The sequence below is a fragment of the Oncorhynchus mykiss genome, chromosome 12 (genome assembly GCF_013265735.2).
Source record: "Oncorhynchus mykiss isolate Arlee chromosome 12, USDA_OmykA_1.1, whole genome shotgun sequence".
NCBI classification, from domain to species: domain Eukaryota; kingdom Metazoa; phylum Chordata; class Actinopteri; order Salmoniformes; family Salmonidae; genus Oncorhynchus; species Oncorhynchus mykiss.
In genome coordinates this window covers 13,427,360-13,448,012 of record NC_048576.1, presented here as the reverse complement: position 1 = coordinate 13,448,012, position 20,653 = coordinate 13,427,360, and the positions used below count along the sequence as shown (strand labels likewise).

The 20,653-nt window shown below is 41.5% G+C and overlaps 2 protein-coding genes across 8 annotated transcripts in view; one reads left to right on the top strand and one right to left on the bottom strand.

Annotated features, from left to right (window-relative positions):
* LOC110536992 (LIM/homeobox protein Lhx6) overlaps positions 1-5,497 on the top strand; it is a 24,363-nt gene extending 18,866 nt beyond the window's left edge. For 3 of the 6 annotated variants that reach the window (XM_036936961.1, XM_036936962.1, XM_036936964.1), the window contains 5 exons: positions 1-46; positions 3,671-3,771; positions 4,072-4,167; positions 4,346-4,535; positions 5,172-5,497. The exon at positions 1-46 is cut by the window's left edge. In XM_036936961.1, the coding sequence (XP_036792856.1) occupies positions 1-46; positions 3,671-3,771; positions 4,072-4,167; positions 4,346-4,535; positions 5,172-5,254 (516 nt within the window). In that variant the 3' untranslated portion in view covers positions 5,255-5,497. The remainder of the gene's footprint in view (positions 47-3,670; positions 3,772-4,071; positions 4,168-4,345; positions 4,536-5,171) is intronic. The other 3 variants (XR_005034879.1, XR_005034878.1, XM_036936963.1) reach the window with 3 other exon arrangements.
* Positions 5,498-8,510: 3,013 nt separating this feature from the next.
* Positions 8,511-19,061, bottom strand: LOC110536991 (MORN repeat-containing protein 5). 2 transcript variants are annotated; one of them, XM_036936960.1, is made up of 5 exons: positions 18,741-19,061; positions 18,390-18,537; positions 17,619-17,754; positions 15,637-15,768; positions 8,511-9,909 (listed from the first exon to the last, which is right to left on the bottom strand). In XM_036936960.1, the coding sequence occupies exons 1-5, from the start codon at positions 18,914-18,916 to the stop codon at positions 9,830-9,832; spliced, it is 672 nt and encodes a 223-aa protein (XP_036792855.1). In that variant the 5' UTR covers positions 18,917-19,061; the 3' UTR covers positions 8,511-9,829. The 2 variants fall into 2 exon arrangements, with proteins under 2 accessions (XP_036792855.1, XP_021478348.2); XM_021622673.2 differs by having other exon boundaries at positions 17,619-17,730; positions 18,741-19,057.
* Between the last annotated feature and the right edge of the window lie 1,592 nt (positions 19,062-20,653).

Sequence of the window (20,653 nt, the reverse complement as noted above, 5' to 3'; positions counted from 1 at the left end):
CACTACGACACCATGGTGGAGAACCTCAAACGGGCTGCCGAGAGTGGTGATTGGGCGCTCTATTACCTAGTCGTATATATTTATATATACTTAAATGTTTTGTCTTTCCCATTCACCCTCTGAATAGAACACATACACAATCCATGTCTCAATGTTCTCAAGGCTTAAACATCCTTCTTCAACCTGTCTCCTCCCCTTCATCTTCACTGATTGAAGCGGATTTAACAAGTGCCATCAATAAGGGATCATAGCTTTCACCTGGATTCACCTGGTCAGTCTAGGTCATGTTGTTAAAGTGTTGGATACCCAGTGCATTCAGAAAGTATTCAGATCCCTTCCCTTTCTCACATGTTGTTACGTTACAGCCTTATTCTGAAATGGATTAAATATGTTTTTCCCTCATCAATCTACACACAATACCCCATAATGGCAAAGTGAAAACAGCTTTTCAGAAATGTTTGCAAATGTTTAAAAAAATAAAAAAGAGAAATACCTTATTTACATAAGTATTCAGACCTTTGCTATGACAGTCAAAATTGAGCTCACGTGCATCTTGTTTCCATTGATCATCCTTGAAATGTTTCTACAACTTGATTGGAGTCCACCTGTGGCAAATTCAATTGATTTGACATGATTTGGAAAGGCGCACACCTGTAAGACCCTACAGTTGACAGTGCATGTCAGAGCAAAAACCAAGCCATGAAGTCGAAGGAATTGTCCGTAGAGCTCCGAGACAGGATTGTGTCGAGGCACAGATCTGGGGAATTTTTCTGATTTCTGCAGCATTGAGGGTCCCCAAGAACACAGTGGCCTCCATCATTCTTAAATGGAAGAAGTTTGGAACCACCAAGACTCTTCCTAGAGTTGGCAACCAAGAACCCAATGGTCACTCAGACAGAGCTCCAGAGTTCCTCTGTGGAGATGGGAAAACCTTTCAGAAGGACAACCATCTCCGCAGCACTCCACCAATCAGATATTTTTGGTAGAATGGCCAGACGGAAGCCACTCCTCAGTAAAAGGCACATGACAGCCCGCTTGGAGTTTGCCAAAAGGCACCTAAAGGACTCTCAGGCCACGAGAAACAATATTCTCTGGTCTGAAGAAACCAAGATTGAACTATTTGGCCTTAATGCCAAGCGTCACATCCAGAGGAAACCTGGCACCATCCCTAAGGTGAAGCATGGAGGTGGCAGCATCATGCTGTGGGGATGTTTTTCAGCGGCAGGGACTGGGAGACTAGTCAGGATCAAGGGAAAGATTAATGGAGCAAAGTACAGAGAGATCCTTGATGAAAACCTGCTCCAGAGTGCTCAGGACCTCAGACTAGGGTGAAGGTTCACCTTCCAACAGGACAACGACCCCAAGCACACAACCAAGACAACACAGGAGTGGCTTCAAGACAAGTCTCTGAATGTCCTTGAGTGGCCCAGCCAGAGCACATACTTGAACCCGATTCGAACATGTGCAGCAACACTCCCCATCCAACCTGGCAGAGCCTGAGAGGATCTGCAGAGAAGATATATACAAAAGCAGGTGTGTGCCAAGAAGACTCGAGGCTGTAATCGCTGCCAAAGGTGCTTCAACAAAGTACTGAGTAAAGGTTCTGAATACTTGTGAATGTCTAAAACCTGTTTTTGCTTTGTCATTATAGGGTATTGTGTGTAGATTGATAATGGGGGAAAAAACTATGAAACAATTTTAGAACAAGGCTGTAATGTAACAAAATGTGGAAAAAGTCAAGAGGGCTGAATACTTTCCGAATGCACTGTTTATATCTGTATAGAGATATATATCACTGCTAAGAACTAGTCTAGATCCTGCTCTCTGACATAGTACAGTAGTTGTCCCTTTCCAATATATTTTCTGTATGGTTATATGTATGTAGCTGTATAATCCCTGTCATATTGTTACATGTACAGTTGAAGTCGGAAGTTTACATACACTTAGGTTGGAGTCATTAAAACTCGTTTTTTCAACCACTCCACAAATTTCTTGTTAACAACCTATAGGTTTGGCAAGTCGGTTAAGACATCTACTTTGTGCATGACACAAGTCATTTTTCCAACAATTGTTTACAGACAGATTATTTCACTTATAATTCACTGTATCACAATTCCAGTGGGTCAGAAGTTTACATACACTAAGTTGACTGTGCCTTCAAACAGCTTGGAAAATTCCAGAAAATGATGTAATGGCTTTAGAAGCTTCTGATAGGCTAATTTACATAATTTGAGTCAATTGTAGGTGTACCCATGGATGTATTTCAAGGCCTACCTTCAAACTCAGTGCCTCTTTGCTTGACATCATGGGAAAATCTAAATAAATCAGCCAAGACCTCAGAAAATGTTTTTGTATACCTCCATAAGTCTGGTTCATCCTTGGGAGCAATTTCCAAACACCCGAAGGTACCACGTTCATCTATTAAACAATAGTACGCAAGTATAAACTCCATGGGATCACGCAGTCATCATACCACTCGGGAAGAAGACACGTTCTGTCTCCTAGAGATCAACGCACTTTGGTGCGAAAAGTGCAAATCAATCCCAGAACAACAGCAAAGGACCTTGTGAAGATGCTGGAAGAAACGGGTACAAAAGTATCTATATCCACAGTAAAACGAGTCCTTTATCAACATAACCTGAAAGGCTTCTCAGCAAGGAAGAAACCACTGCTCCAAAACCGCCATAAAAAAGCCAGACTACGGTTTGCAACTGCACATGGGGACAAAGACTGTACTTTTTGGAGAAATGTCCTCTGGTCTGATGAAACAAAAATAGAACTGTAATGACCATTGTTATGTTTGGAGGAAAAAGGGGAATGCTTGCAAGCCGAAGAACACCTTCACAACCGTGAAGCATGGGGGTGGCATCATCATGTTGTGGGGGTGCTTTGCTGCAGGAAGGACTGGTGCACTTCACAAAATAGATGGCATCATGAGGAAAGAAAATTATGCGGCTATATTGAAGCAACATCTCAAGACATCAGTCAGGAAGTTAAAGCTTGGTCACAAATGGACAATGACCCGAAGCATACTTCCAAAGTTGTGACAAAATGGCTTAAGGACAACAAAGTCAAGGTATTGGAGTAGCCATCACAAAGCCCTGACCTCATTCCTATAGAACATTTGTGGGCTGAATTGAAAAAGTGTGTGCGAGCAAGGAGGCCCACAAGCCTGACTCAGTTACACCAGCTCAGTCAGGAGGAATGGGCCAAAATTCACCCAACTTATTGTGGGAAGCTTGTGGAAGGCTACCTGAAACATTTGACCCAAGTTAAACAATTTAAAGGCAATGCTACCAAATTGAGTGTATGTAAACTTCTGACCCACAGGGAATGTGATGAAAGAAATAAAAGCTGAAAGAAATCCTTCTCTCTACTATTATTCTGACATTTCACATTCTTAAAATAAAGTGGTGATCCTAACTGACCAAAGACAGGGAATTTTGACTAGGATTAAATGTCATGAATTGAGAAAAACTGAGTTTAAATGTATTTGGCTAAGGTGTATGTAAACCTCTGACTTCAACTGTATGTAGTTTTATAACACTCTGTATAACCCTGTTAACACTGGTTTTAAATATGGCTTTTGCCTCATGTCCCTTTCTGTTGGTCTCTTTCTTTCGATGTTTCTCCCTCTCATTCTCCCCCTCTCTGTGCCGTGGTGTCTCAGGTAGTGGCATCACTCTGGAGGGGGCAGTGCCGTCAGAGCAGGACAGCCAACCCAAGCCTGCCAAGAGAGCACGCACCTCCTTCACTGCTGAGCAGCTGCAGGTTAGTCACAGAGAGGTTCCCTCATGTCCCTGTCTCCTCAGTTTTCTTTCTAATAGTAAGTCAATAGTGAATGATCATGACTTCACAAAGTGATTTCACTGTCTTATTAACTTTCTAATGGTCGTTGTTGGTTACATTGTCAGATGTGGTTTGGTGTCTCATTCATTCCAATGGGCTCGCTGTCGTATATCTCTGCAGTAATATGAAAAATGGAAGCTGATACGGAACAATTAGCTAATGTAGAATAAAAATAACAGCGACGGAGGTCATACATTTGTAAAACTCTGTTATAATTCCCAGGTGATGCAGACTCAGTTTGCGCAGGACAACAACCCCGATGCACAGACCCTGCAGAAACTGGCAGACATGACTGGTCTAAGCAGGAGAGTCATACAGGTGACTGTCTGTTTACTCCGTCTCAAAGCAATGCTAGCGATTGCACTGTAAAGCAACTGTGAGTTGCTTTGGATAACAGCGTATGCTAGGTGGCATAGTTAGTGCATGAATAATGGTCCTAAAACATTGAGAATATAGCTGCAGACACATCACGGCTGGTAACATTGCATTTTCATAGGTTTGGTTTCAAAACTGCAGAGCAAGACACAAAAAGCATACCCCCCAGCACAGCGGACCCCCACAAGGCCACCCCCAGTCCCGGATGCACCCCTCACTGCCTGACGACCTGCATTACTCCCCCTTTGGAAGTTCTGAGAGGGCGCGCATGGTGGCCCTGCACGGATACATCGACAGTGAGTGTTACATAGGTTAGTCTGTCTACTACATCATCACAAAGCCCTCGTCTTCCGGCTGTCTTTTCAGTCCTTTCATCCTTACGTCTCCTCTGTTAGAAAAAAAAAGGGTCATGATGAAGACATAAAGAGAGACACAGAGGAGGGGTCTGGACAGCCGAATAACCCGTTTGGGAGCCTTTTTTCTAAGACTTGAACTATTGACCGTGTTTTGCTGTGTCAATAGTTCAAGTCCCAAGTTTTCTGTTTATTTGCCATTTGTAATGAACACATTGGAAATCTCACTCGAGCGCTAACAATAATACAAATACTGTGCTTAAGTGTGTCCCTCTACTTCTCCTACATCTTGATATTTTAAGTATGTCCCTCTACTGCTCCTACATCTTGATATTTTAAGTATGTCCCTCTACTGCTCCTACATCTTGATATGTTAAGTGTGTCCCTCTACTTCTCCTACATCTTGATATTTTAAGTATGTCCCTCTACTGCTCCTACATCTTGATATTTTAAGTATGTCCCTCTACTGCTCCTACATCTTGATATTTTAAGTGTGTCCCTCTACTGCTCCTACATCTTGATATGTTAAGTGTGTCCCTCTACTGCTCCTCCGTCTTGATATTTTATGTATATCCCTCTCTTCTTTTCCACCAGGCCACCCATTCTCTGTCCTAGCGACACAGAGCCTGAACCCCCATCAAGCAATGTCGCTGTCCCAGCTACCCCTCAGCCGCTAACTAACGGATGCTGCCGCCATCACCCCTGACCTCCTATCAGCAACCTCCGTTTGCCGACTCGACCCCAGAGGTCAAACATGAAGACTTACGGAGAGGATCAAGATTCAAGATGCCTAAGAGACCGAGGCAGAGAGAGACCGAAGCAGAGAGAGACCGAGGCAGAGAGAGACCGAGGCAGAGAGAGACCGAGGCAGAGAGAGACCGAGGCAGAGAGAGACCGAGGCAGAGACACAGACAGACGGAGAGAGAGAGAGAGAGAGAGAGAGAACTCTTTTTCTATGAACAGGATCATGATTATATATTCCACCTATTGTTGTCATGGAGGACATGAGCCCTTCCTTTTCCTAACTGGGACTTATTCACTGTCAAGATACATTCAACTCGACTATGAGCTCTCTGTGCGTGCAGAAATCGACTGAAACGTCTCTTCTCTCCATCCTCTGAAGGGAGTGATGGGACCAGACTAACAGGAATACACCCTCATGTGTGGTCAGATTTACTCATGAGGAGAAAAAAACGGCAAGGGATTGGGCAAGGGACACTGAGGTAAGAAACCTCCTCTTTCACTCTGTGATGATACCATGAAGGAATGCAAAATAACTGACAGTTTTAGGTGTGGAATCTGCTATGAACTAAAAACGAATACGAATTTTTAAATCACAGTTGTTAGTATTGATGTTGTATGAAATCATCAGGTAATCAGCTGTTCGTTAAAGGGAAATGTTTTTTTTTTTAAACTCCAGCACCATCCCAACATCAATATACAGTTAAAGTCTGAAGTTTACAAACTTAGGTTGGAGTCATTAAAACTTGTTTTTCAACCACTCCACAAATGTCTTGTTAACAAACTATATCCAACAATTGTTTAGACAGATTATTTCACTTATAATTCACTGTATCACAATTGTAGTGGGTCAGAAGGTTACATACCTTAAGTTGACTGTGCCTTTAAACAGCTTGGAAAATTCCAGAAAATGTCATAGCTTTAGAAGCTTCTGTTAGGCTAATTGACATCATTTGAGTCAATTGGAGGTGTACCTGTGGATGTATTTCAAGGCCTACCTTCAAACTCAGTGCCTCTTTGCTTGACATAATGGGAAAATCAAAAGAAATCAGCCAAGACCTCAGAAAAAAAATTGTAGACCTCCACAAGTCTGGTTCATCCTTGGGAGCAATTTCCAAACGCCTGAAGGTACCATGTTGTTCTGTACACACAATAGTACGCAGTTATATGTTTGGAGGAAAAATGGGGAGGCTTGCAAGCCGAAGAACACCATCCCAACCGTGAAGCACGGGGGTGGCAGCATCAAGTTGTGGGGGTGCTTTGCTGCAGGAGGGATTGGTGCACTTCACAAAATAGATGGCGACATGAGGAAAGAAAATTATGTGGACATATTGAAGCAACATCTCAAGACATCAGTCAGGAAGTTAAAGCTTGGTCGCAAATGGGTCTTCCAAATGGACAATGACCCCAGGCATACTTCCAAAGTTGTGACAAAATGGCTTAAGGACAACAAAGTCAAGGTATTGGAGTGGCCATCACAAAGCCCTGACCTCAATCCTATAGACAATTTGTGGGCAGAACTGAAAAAGCGTGTGCGAGCAAGGAGGCCTACAAGCCTGACTTGGTAACACCAGCTCTGTCTGGAGGAATGGGCCAAAATTCACCCAACTTATTGTGGGAAGCTTGTGGAAGGCTACCTGAAACATTTGACCCAAGTTAAACAATTTAAAGGCAATGCTACCAAATACTAATTGAGTGTATGTAAACTTCTGACTCACTGGGAATGTGATGAAAGAAATAAAAGCTGAAAGAAATCATTCTCTCTACTATTATTCTGACATTTCACATTATTAAAATAAAGTGGTGATCCTAACTGACCAAAGACAGGGAATTTTGACTAGGATTAAATGTCATGAATTGTGAAAAACTGAGTTTAAATGTATTTGGCCAAGGTGTATGTAAACTTCCGACTTCAACTGTATGTGAAAAGTGCGCGTTTCTATGTTTTGTAGTAAAAAATGAGGTGTGTAGAGGAAGTGTTTCCAATGACATCATCAACCAATTAGTAGACGATTAGTGGGCAATGCCTACTCATAATTGGTTAAAATTACACGATGCACAGTGATGATGTCATTGGTATCACTTATTTCCCTCTATCTTTTTTTTTTTACTACAAAACATAGAAATGTGCAATTTTATATAATGTGCTGGAGAGGATGGAATATACATTTTAAATGTCCCTTTAATACATTGTCATCAGCAGCCTTCTGTAAAGGATATGAGCCTCAGATGAGGATAGATTGTGTGCCTTATCTTCTACATGATGAGAAAACCGTCATTTGGTTGTTTTGAATTATCAATCATTTTCAAGCAGCTGAGGTAAAACACTCAAATTCACAGAGAGAAAAAAACACATTTATTAGGATCATTTTTTATTACACCTTTTTTTGGGGAAAGGTGTAACTTTCAATCTGTACTGGTGAAAATATTGAAATATGATTTATTTGGTGTGATTTGAATTTCCAATGCTCTTGTGCAAAAATACATTACAATCTATTGTTATGGACAGTTCAATCATTTGAAGCTCCAAATTGTAGTTGTCTAAAATGATGATTTTATTACTGTAACACCCGTGTGGGACTTTTGAAATGAACATAACTCTTTTAAATGTTGAACAATCACATTGTGTTTGAGAGAGGTAGATCTGCAATGTATAAACAGATAAGTCTTCCCCCAGTGGTTAAGGACTGAAAGACCGATACATGTCACATTACATGTTTAAACAGCTGTTTTGTCAGCAATTTAGTGTTTATGTCTGTGCAGGATCCATGTCCGTCAGCTTTTATCTTCTACAGTGGTCCAGCCTGTGTGCTTCACTTCTATGGGTTGAAATGGAGATGTGGTACAGTGACAGTTAGCGGACTGGGGATATGATATGTATATAGACGTCTGTGGCTGGCCAGCCTGACTGGCAGGGTAGAGGGAGGTTGTGTGAAACTGTAACTTTGTGTCTTGGCTGTGGAGTGGAGTCAGTGAGGAATAGGATCCTGTGTTTACGAAGGGACTAAGGGAGACAAGACTTCAATGTTCTTGTATTTATTGAGACAATAGTCTGTAAGCACTTTTTTTCTCAGAAAATGTCAAAATAGTATTGTTTTATTAAAAATGAAACAAAGGTTTATTTGATTGACTGTGTTTTGTGTACTAAATGCAATAAAATTGACTTTAAAATGCGAAATTTGTATTTTTTAAAAATAATTTCAGTAGGACCACAACAATTTGATGCAAGAAGCACTTTAACCTCCTTATCCCAAACAATCAATAAAGGACACACGCACGCACACGCAGAGGTGCCAATTTAAAAATAGATCTTGAAATATGAAATCCGTGGTCAAGGTTAAGTGATCCTGCTGGATAACCGTGTCTGCACATGTTACGCTATATGCATCATTCATTGTACATTTGTATAGGCCTCGGAGTTATTCTGGTGTGTTTGAATTTTCCTTAAACCTGGGTTTGCCTGGTTGTGTGCGTGCGGGTGTGCCCGGCGCGGGGTAGGAAGCAATCACAGGCCGATGGCTGTGCTAGTGAGCGCTTCATGGGTCAGTGTGTGCAGTAATTACTCCCCTCTCCTCTCTTTCTCCACGGCTCTGCTGCTGATTCCTCCCGCGAGCCCAGCGGAGCGCCATCACAGACAGGAAGTCACTGTCAGGCTGCATCATGAGATTGATCCCCTATTCTGGGTTCTGTTTCAAAGGGCAGCTCTCGCTGAGGCAGACATAACGTCTCACTCAGAATATAAGCTTGTCTGTCTGTACAAAAACACACACAAATGTAAAACCCTCAAAATCGAACATGCATAAAACTACAGAAATATCCCCCCCCCCCAAAAAAAACAGCATTATAGTAGAAAATACAATTATCGGAGCTTATATTGAGATTTCTTTGCATATTTCTATAGTTGAATGCATGTTCGATTTTGAGGGTTTTTACATTGGTGTGTTTTTGTAGAGACAGACAAGATATATATCAATATAAGACTACAACTAGAACAAAACCTATAGCAACTGCATATATTGCACGTATAACAGGAAGTCATCTCATGTTGATTTGCATCCATTAGGCTGCTTGCTACCTGCAGAGTCTTTCAGGACACTTGAGAGAACAATCTGACACTGATTACACAGGCAGCACCATGCAGAGAATTAAGGACAAACATTACACGTAAACAAATGGCTTTACAAGTTACAAATCCAAAATGTTTTTTTTCCTCATTCTGCATGAACATGTTTGAAGCATTAGCATCTTTTTCGATCTAGACTTTATCACATTTCAGTATAGGCTGGCTACATTACATGCGTTTCGCTGTGTTTTTGTGCATCTGAAATAAACCTACCGATGTTTTTATGCATCTGTTAAAATCATATATATAACGAAAATGTGTAATATTCCATATTTCACAAAATATGATTCACAGGTAGCCTATACAGTTAAACATTCCATAAATTAGCTGCCTTTAAATCAGCAGCTGCTCAGGCCCCTCAACTCAATGTCCAGTTCTGAAATTCCGCCTAGTTGTCAGGTGAATGTCCAACGATCTCATCCCAGCTCTTCCGACAAGTGGACACAATCCACTCCCGTTCATAGTCATCTGCAGGAAAATAAATAGATTTTCAGAATAATCAAGTAAGACCACGAAGGTCAGAATAAAGCAACAACCTTTTAAAACACGTTTTAAACACACAATTATTCTAACTGAAAGGGTATAAAGAAATAACTTATTCTAATAGTTCATTAAAATTGTAATGTTAAAATGTGATCGAGGAAGACGAAAAAGGACACTGGACTGGATGCATATAATTATATCAGAGCTTTTGAAATGGACACATTCAACTCAATAACGATTTACATCTCAGTGAAAAATCAGGGTAACAATTAGGAGAAAATAACTTCTTAGTGGTACTTCAACCACCAATAAATCACCAAAAAAATGAACGACAATTTTAACAAGGATGACTCGACTACCAAAACTGCGGATAATATAGTGTTTTTCATAGTTAAAACTGAAATTACTTGATAATTGCAGAGCAAGAGGTAGCATCTCTGCTGGGACTGAATCGAAGCGTCGCAGCTGCACACACTTGAGAGCTCATCTGGGGGAACAGTGTGCGCTGGGCCCATTGTTGGGCACAGGTCTGAAGCTCTAGCCTGATTGTTTGTAATTGCCTGCGATAGCCCCAGCCACTCCAAGTCGCCTCTCTCGCCACTCTACCTGGCGCGCGCGTTCAGAAATAGAAATCACAGTTGCGAACGGGCCACGGTCTGCTCCATGCACCACGGTAACTGCATGCGATAAACAGCCTATCCACCCTTTTTGTCGCGTTGTGTTGCCTCCCCCTTCTCAACAAACGGAGGTCAGCGTCAAGAAGGTCATTTCATCACTATTTTAAACCAATTAATACCACTGCACCGGTTTCTGCCTGTTGCGAGGTCTTATAGAACTGCAATTAGGCCTTCCGTTTCTCCGAGCGCTTATGGTAATGAGATAGAATTCACACATGTTCATATGTGCTACATATGCTGTAATATGAAGACACTGACCTGTACCCAGTGATATTACATTAAATATGAAGAAACTGGCCTAAACTCAGTGATATTACAGTAAATATGAAGACACTGACCTGTACCCAGTGATATTACAGTAAAAATAACCATGATAACCTGAACCCAGTGATATTACAGTGAATATGGAGACACTGACCTGAACCCAGTGATATTACAGTGAATATGAAGACACTGACCTGAACCCAGTGATATTACAGTGAATATGGAGACATTGACCTGAACCCAGTGATATTACAGTGAATATGAAGACACTGACCTGTACTCAGCGATATTACAGTGAATATGAAGACACTGACTTGTACCCAGTGATATTACAGTAAATATGAAGACACTGACCTGTACCCAGTGATATTACAGTAAATATGAAGACACTGACTTGTACCCAGTGATATTACAGTGAATATGAAGCCACTGACCTGTACCCAGTGATAATACAGTAAACATGAATACGCTGATTGTATCTGCTTGAAAAGGCTTCCGCTTGTCTGCGTCCCAAATGGCACAAGCCCCCATCAGGCTCCGGTCAAAAGTAGTGCACTATATAGTGAATAGGGGTGCCATTTTGGGAACACACCTCGACTCACAACCAAGTGGCAGTAGCTCAAACCAAGGCTGTTTTCCTTGGCAGAGGGATGTTTTGAATGTGAACCCTTACGACTTTCAAAATAAGTTATTCCAGAAACAGGAAACTGCAACAAACAATGTGGCAATAGGGTTCCTGACCACTTGTAGGGCTGCTCCTGCTCGATGCCAGGGCGAACAACAGACAATTACAGACAGACAGATAAATACCAGTGGTGGAAAAAGTACCCAATTGTCATACTTGAGTAAAGATAGCTAAATAGAAAATTACTCAGGTAAAAAGGGTAGTCACCCAGTAAAATACTACTTGAGTAAAAGTCTAAAAGTATTTGGTTTTAAATATACTTAAGTATCAAAAGTAAATGTAATTTTGCTAAAACATACTTAAGTGTTGAAAGTAAAAGTAAAATTATAAATCATTTCAAATGCTCTATATTAAACAAACCAAACGGTACCATTTAATTTTTTCTATTTATGGATAGCCAGGGGCACACTCCAACACACAATTTATAAACAAAGCATTTGTGTTTAATGAGATCAGAGGCAATTGCGATGACCAGGGATGTTCTCTTGATAAGTGCGTGAATTGGACCATTTTCCTGCCAGCCATGCAAAATGTAACGAGGACTTTTGTGTGTCAGGGAAAATGTTTGGACTAAAAAGTACATGATTTTCTTTATGGATGTAGAAAAAGTACAGATACCCCCCAAAACTACTTCTGTAGCACTTTAAAGTATTTTTACTTAAGTACTTTACATTACAGATAGTTAGTTTTGTGCTGATAAGACTGCAGAGATGTAGTGTGTATCAGCTCAATCTGTTCCTGTATTCCACTATTGACTCTGTTCAGTTTGTAGTGTATATTGTGTGATGGATGATGCACTCTATGTATCTCTGGAATTAAAAAGCTGCTCCATAAGAGCTCTTGTATAGCTGGAGAAATTCAAGCATGTCAGTTGATCAGGCAGCAGTGGGCTCCATGTGGCGTTGGTTGGCAGGAAGGTGGTGGAAGTAAGACACACCTTACTTCCACCCGCGCCACGACTCCACTCCCCCGACTGGACCGACCTCAGAGGGGTTGGGTCTAGTCCAGATGACCCGTTTCACCTCATCTTTCCTCAGCTGGGCTGCTGCTGTGAAGACTCAGAGATTCTTCCTCACGGCTTCTTCCTTCCATCTGCTTTTGTGCTTCTTTTCATGTCTTGGCCCAAAGCCTGGGCACTTCCCTGACCCTCCCTGCCTGGCCCAGCATCGCTCTGGTCTGAGGGCCCTGCTCCGCTCCCCCTTCCCCCCGCACACATCCCTTCTTCTGTCCTCTTCCACAGCGGTGACTGCACTCTTTCCTCTCCTCTTCAAAACACATGGTCCCCACAGGGAGAGCAGTTCCTCTCAATGTCCAGTTAGTGCCGGGGCCCTCTGCTCTTCTCCTTCCTGGATGGAAGCCATTGGCATTAAATTCTGTCTTCACACCCATTTTGACAGACATACCTTCAACCTCTCAGAGATTATTAACATAGATCAAGAGGACACAGTGTTCCTCGTCACGTGATGTGACGAGGCCCAATGATCCTTCTTGTGCGTGCGGTTCCTCACACACACTGGCTGTCTATTGAAAGCTTATATGCATATTTCATTTTAAATTCTTCACTATATTAGTTCCTAAGTAAGGGCTAACAGAAATGGAGCATCAAGATAATGGATCTGAGGGGTATATTAAAGCAATACATATATGTCCAATATGGCCAATATACCACAGTTAAGTGCTGTTATTAGGCACGATGCAATGTGGAAAAGGAATGTCTTTCCACAAACCCCTGAGGTGCCTTATTGCTATTATAAACTGGTTACCAACATAATTAGAACAGTAAAAATACATGTTTTGTCATACCCGTGGTATGCTTTCAGACAATCAGCATTCTGGGCTCGAACCACCCAGTTTATAATGGTGGTTTTGAATGGCTGACATTTCATTCCTGATAGTAGCTGTAATACCCAAGGCCGTCTACGGTATACTGCTAAATCAATCAAAGATTTCCTGTAGAAAAATGCCCTACCAATACGCAGTACAAACAGCAGACACCAAATTAATCTGAATCCAATGATTGGAACAACTGTATTTTACAGCTCCTCCTCTTTTCTCCTTCAACACTACCTTCCTCCCCTCCGTTTCATTGGTCAATACCAGAACTGTTATGAAGGAAAAAATCTGAACATATTTCTTATTGCACATGTTCAGGACATCTGTTCAGGATATGCATCTCTTTGTCTGTTTTTGTCTGTCTGTTGTCTATATACATAAATGAGATTTGCATGCTCCGGATCAAGCAGTGATTAATATGAGGACACTCATCTGTATCATGTTGCGTATAGTTACTCTAGACAGGGTTTACCAAACTATAGTCTGGCTAGTACATCATACACCACTGCCTGTCTGTCATGATCTGGCTGGAACCACTAGTACATCCTAAACCACTGCCTGTCTGTCATGGTCTGGCTGGGACCACTAGTACATCCTAAACCACTGCCTGCCTGTCATGGTCTGGCTGGGACCACTAGTACATCCTAAACCACTGCCTGCCTGTCATGGTCTGGCCGGGACCTCTAGTACATCCTAAACCACTGCCTGCCTGTCATGGTCTGGCCGGGACCTCTAGTACATCCTAAACCACTGCCTGCCTGTCATGGTCTGGCTGGGACCACTAGTACATCCTAAACCACTGCCTGTCTGTCATGGTCTGGCTGGAACCACTAGTACATCCTAAACCACTGCCTGCCTGTCATGGTCTGGCTGGAACCACTAGTACATCCTAAACCACTGCCTGCCTGTCATGGTCTGGCTGGAACCACTAGTACATCCTAAACCACTGCCTGCCTGTCATGGTCTAGCTGGAACCACTAGTACATCCTAAACCACTGCCTGCCTGTCATGGTCTGGCTGGGACCATTAGTACATCCTAAACCATTGCCGGAATGTCATGGCCTGACTAGGACCTCTAGTAAATCTGGGACCACTAGTAAGTCCTAAACCCCTGAGTCAGTCAGTGATCATCCACATACACACACCTGTGTTTGTGGCAGGCTGATCAAAGGCAGTCATAAATATACACTTTCATATCATATTTAGCATTTTATGTGTGTATATAGTCTAAGCCTATACACTCACTGTTTCCAAATAATGCCGGCTTAGCTGCAACCTATGGCAAGAAATAGAATATAGTGTGGCTATTATTTCACAAGACAGACGATGACATCACAGCTAAGCTGTCTCCCATAGATACACCCCCATCCATCCCATTCACAGAGAGACGATTAGATCCATAACCGTTCGTAATCCATGACATTGTCTGGTGATGCAAAAACTATGAAAAACTGGCACGGCTATTGGAATTCCTATCTCAAAACCTGACAGACCTCGTTGCCTTCAAATCAAAGATCCCACATCGGGCACTCAATGGGTGGAAAAAATGTGTTTAAAATTTTCCCTTTGAAAACAAAACTAAAATGACTGCAGTGGAGAGGCATGCTTGGCTGAGAGGACTACAGATGATGAGTTATAGGGTAATAAGGCTGCCTCAGCAAAGTATCTGGCTGAAATAATCTTACATTAGAGAATATGGGTAATCCGTTTATAGTATTTTATCAGTTTTTAATATCAAATGTTTCCCAGGTGACCAGAGTTTACTGATGGGATAATAATTGCCCTGAACATTATAATAAAGCAGGGGTGCAACTTTCGCTGGGGACGAGGCACACCGTTGCCTCGTTTTGTACTACATTCTAAAATTGCATTTTTGTCCCCCCCAGTTTTATCATTGGAATGTGATACAAAACAAGGAAACTGTGTGCTTTAGGGCCATGTGGACGCCTCTGAGTGGTTGGGTAACCTGTTTGGGGTGTTTATCCAACTGGATTTAAAATATATATATAAATAAATAAAGTTATGTCCCCCCCACTTCTAAAACCAAAGTTGCACCCCTGTGATAAAGGAATGAGGCCCAAAAATATGATAAGTTAAGATAAAAGACAAAGTCAAACTCAGTACTGGAAAATTGGAGGTTACTGCGCATTCAAATGAGCCGGAGGTCAGAAATATATGTGATACAATACGCCTGGATCTGTTTTCACACTCAGTGTCAAAACCTTGAAGTGAGCTCCAACAGTCTCTGCTCACCTGCGTTCCTCAGGAATTGATGCTCATAGTCAGTGATAACCCTGGTGTTGGGGTCGTAGAAGCCGTCCCCACAGTCATAGCAGCCATCTGGGATGACACGCGGCGGGTCCAGGTCTGTCAGCTGAGACTCCCCTGCCAGGACAGATAGACAGAGAGTCAGTGACTGGTCAAGTCCTGAGACAAACAACAAAAAACAAGGTGACTGAATTTGACAAAACATACAGATTGTGGTAAAAACCATTGAGATAATACAGTGCCTTCGGCCCCCTTGAACTTTGCGACCTTTTGCCACATTTCAGGCTTCAAACATAAAGATATAAAACTGTATTTTTTTGTAAAGAATCAACAACAAGTGGGACACAATCATGAAGTGGAACGACATTTATTGGATATTTCAAACCTTTTTAACAAATCAAAAACTGAAAAATTGGGCGTGCAAAATTATTCAGCCCCCTTAAGTTAATACTTTGTAGCGCCACCTTTTGCTGCGATTACAGCTGTAAGTCGCTTGGGGTATGTCTCTATCAGTTTTGCACATTGAGAGACTGACATTTTTTCCCATTCCTCCTTGCAAAACAGCTCGAGCTCAGTGAGGTTGGATGGAGAGCATTTGTGAACAGCAGTTTTCAGTTCATTCCACAGATTCTCGATTGGATTCAGGTCTGGACTTTGACTTGGCCATTCTAACACCTGGATATGTTTATTTTTGAACCATTCCATTGTAGATTTTGTTTTATGTTTTGGATCATTGTCTTGTTGGAAGACAAATCTCCGTCCCAGTCTCAGGTCTTTTGCAGACTGCATCAGGTTCTCTTCCAGAATGGTCCTGTATTTGGCTCCATCCATCTTCCCATCAATTTTAACCATCTTCCCTGTCCCTGCTGAAGAAAAGCAGGCCCAAACCATGATGCTGCCACCACCATGTTTGACAGTGGGGATGGTGTGTTCAGCTGTGTTGCTTTTACGCCAAACATAACGTTTTGCATTGTTGCCAAAAAGTTCAATTTTGGTTTCATCTGACCAGAGCACCTTCTTCCACATGTTTGGTGTGTCTCCCAGGTGGCTTGTGGCAAACTTTAAACAACACTTTTTATGGATATCTTTAAGAAATGGCTTTCTTCTTGCCACTCTTCCATAAAGGCCAGATTTGTGCAATATACGACTGATTGTTGTCCTATGGACAGAGTCTCCCACCTCAGCTGTAGATCTCTGCAGTTCATCCAGAGTGATCATGGGCCTCTTGGCTGCATCTCTGATCAGTCTTCTCCTTGTATGAGCTGAAAGTTTAGAGGGACGGCCAGGTCTTGGTAGATTTGCAGTGGTCTGATACTCCTTCCATTTCAATATTATCGCTTGCACAGTGCTCCTTGGGATGTTTAAAGCTTGGGAAATCTTTTTGTATCAAAATCCGGCTTTAAACTTCTTCACAACAGTATCTCGGACCTGCCTGGTGTGTTCCTTGTTCTTCATGATGCTCTCTGCGCTTTTAACGGACCTCTGAGACTATCACAGTGCAGGTGCATTTATACGGAGACTTGATTACACACAGGTGGATTGTATTTATCATCATTAGTCATTTAGGTCAACATTGGATCATTCAGAGATCCTCACTGAACTTCTGGAGAGAGTTTGCTGCACTGAAAGTAAAGGGGCTGAATAATTTTGCACGCCCAATTCTTCAGTTTTTGATTTGTTAAAAAAGTTTGAAATATCCAATAAATGTCGTTCCACTTCATGATTGTGTCCCACTTGTCGTTGATTCTTCACAAAAAAATACAGTTTTATATCTTTATGTTTGAAGCCTGAAATGTGGCAAAAGGTCGCAAAGTTCAAGGGGGCCGAATACTTTCGCAAGGCACTGTATGTTCTATCCCATTGCTAAGGTTATTGAAACTGAATAGATTATTATCCTATTACTTTACGATTTAGTCTGCTTGTAAAAAGGACGATTTTCATTAAAAAAGAAGAAGTGCATGTTTTACCTGCAGGTTTGAGTCCATTGCACCTCTCAGTGTAGAACTGTCTGTCATAACCATCACAGAAGTCCCAGTCCTTCTCCTGGTACTCAAGCCCATCAGAGAAGGTATACTTTCCCTGTGGATGAAACACTGTAGTATCCTGCAACATAACTGTTGTTATTTAGTCATAACTTTGAAACTTGTATCTAATGGCAAATAAGGGATATTAGGGGGAAAAAAACAGACAAACTTTTCACCACTTCAATTCTGTTTGGATTGGGGAATTACATTTCACCACAACATAGGCCTAAGTATGTCAATATGGTTGAATAGTCTTTAATAGTGCATCCTTTGTTGAGAGATCTATGTTTCATATCCTGTGGAGTTTTTACCATGAAACAAAGAGAGGTCTGAGCTGGATCGGAGTGAGGTGTGTTTGGTCATGGGCTTGCTAAACCTAGATCATGTCTAATGGACCGCAGTAATCATGATAATAATCGAACTGGTTACTATTATGGCTGAGATACGCATGAATGAACGGTTGACCAAAAAGGAATGTTTTTCCTGTGTGGAACATGCAGAGAGCACATGTTGGAGGAGAGGTATGGAAACGGAATAACTGCGACAATGAATGTGAATGATTGCTAAAGGGGACCAGATGTAATGGCCACTATAACCAATGTGAAACACACACACACACACCACACACACACACACACACACACACACACAGACCTACACAGGCATGAAGGTGCACACACACACACACACAATCACAGAAAGTATGCTCCACACCTGTTTGGATATCCCTTTCTCCCAAGTTCCTTCATATTTGCTTCCATTTGGAAAATAGAGAACACCTTTTCCATGGAACATGCCATCCTTCATATCCCCAACATATCTAGTCTCTGTGGGGAATTTATACTCTCCTTCTCCCTCCATCCTGAGGAACAGAACAAAGGACATAGCTAATTCACCAATGGTGAGATGAGAAGAACATTGGACTTCAACTTGTGCCAGAACTGGTGCAAGCTAGCTAGCTACCCACTACTGCTAAAGTAAGCTAGCTAACGTTATGTCACATTACACTTTGACACATAGAAGTTTTGCAAACTGGCCTACGGCAATTTTTTAAAATTAATTTACCTGCCATTCTTGAAGGCTCCAGTGTAACTGCTCCCTGTGAACTCCATATTTGCTATGAAGTTACAATGAAACACAGAGGTTAGCTTAGCGACAGCTGTCTGGTTTCTGCAGCAAGCAGGTTGTGTGACAACGTCGCCATGGAAACGGGAAGCTTGTGCCGTGTCTCTTTTTTTCATATTTCACCGCATGAAGTGTATTATGATAAAAGAAGTCTAACATGTTGTCTCTTGTCTTAGAAAATAATAAGTCTTGTAAACACAATACTTGAATCCAATGTTCCCTCTAAACTACCGGGGCCTGCGCAGCTCCCCATGGACTGCAGCGCAGAAGAAAAACCAGCACAGAGAAGCACGAGATTGAATTTTACTCAACTTTCTTGAGTTTTCCCCATTAGTTAACACAATCAAGTCAACGTTTCCCTTTAATGTGGGAATGGTGATCGAATCAACGCAATATTAGACACTTTCAACGCAACATACCCGAAAGAAAACGAACTATGCAAGACTTAGTATGCAAAACTAACTATATGCAAATAGACCATTGCCATATATGGATTTGTGCCGTTCACTTGGAACTGGACTGTTTTACAACATGAGTGTCAGGATTATAATGGCTTGTTTTGAAATCAAAGCAAGAGTTGCATGTAGCCAGGTGTGTATATTTGTTCATATTCTTTGCTAGTTAGTGAGTTATTAACCCAGTTAAAACTAATTTGTAGTCAGCAATGTGGGAGTGATTGCTTCCTACCTTGTACATTTCTAGCCATATTTGAAAAGTGAGTCCATTAAGGAGGTTTTTTCTTTGTCTTAAAGGGGCAATGTTGTATTTTGAGAAAGGCTTGAATAAGCTAAGTAGCCAATAGGCAGAGGGTAGCATAATTTGTCTGGTTCTCTGTAATAATGGTATGGGAATAATAATGAATTTAATTTTGTAAAGTGATTTCTTGCGTCAAATAACACAACAACATTTTCAGTCACTTTGTCTGAAGGACAAGTGCATTAACAGGTTAATGTCAAGCCCTGCATGTTTTTTCAAAAGTCTCATGGAATGTAGGCCTACATTGAACACCACACATTGGCTGCTACCGTAGGCTGAATGATAGAACTGCTATTTTTATATTAAAATGCAATGTAAAGCATTTTCTCCATTGTTTTTTTATAGTAGGCCACTCTGGTAGGCCTACCTACATTATGATCAAATTCCACAGTAGCCTAATTGGCCCCAGTTAAAACAATACATTAAAGTGGGTACAACCTCAGTGTTCACAGTAAATGTGCCGGAAGTTGCATAGAAATTTCACAAGGTTCAAGTTTGCGCTCAGCAGACCTGAAATGTGCTCAGTGCTTGAGACAATACAAATATTGGCGTACCACACGCCCACACAACGTAGGGAGCTCTAGGGGTCTGCCTCCCATCAAGTTGTTGTTGTAAATTAATAATTTTGAAAGTAACCCTTCCATGTCCTTCATAAAACTTTTAGAATTTCCACCTGTAGCAAGCCAAGTGTTTATGTTGTCCAATTGATATGGGTAGGTTAGGCCAGACCATATCATTTTTGGTTAGGGTTAGGCTAAAATGCTGCACTCCATCTAGCTTCAACTAAAAGCCATCAGTTCCCAGAAACCATCATTGTCACCACACCGGGCCTCCAACCATACCAATTCAGGCTCGGGCCCTACCTTTTGGGGTGTGTCAACATTCTAACAGTCTAATAATAATTACATTTAATATATGCTATCTCAAAAAGTATTTGATTGTGTTTATGAAGGTCTTAACATTAATACGAAAGAAAATGTATTTCAAAGAACACAATAGGATTGTTTATATATAGTATATATACAGTGTACTATCTATAGTTATATACAGTATTTAGCTGGAATTTATACACTTTCAAATTATACTTACTTTGTTAT

What these genes read in the sequence shown, in the direction of transcription:
- LOC110536991 (XM_036936960.1), bottom strand. Translation starts at nt 18,916, where the DNA reads ATGAAAAAAAGAGACACGGCACAAGCTTCCCGTTTCCATGGCGACGTT. An exon ending in AGAAAGGGATATCCAAACAG is followed by an intron (nt 17,755 to 18,389) that starts GTGTGGAGCATA and finishes GTTATGTTGCAG; the next exon opens with GATACTACAGTGTTTCATCC. An exon ending in TCAATTCCTGAGGAACGCAG is followed by an intron (nt 9,910 to 15,636) that starts GTGAGCAGAGAC and finishes ATTTTCCTGCAG; the next exon opens with ATGACTATGAACGGGAGTGG.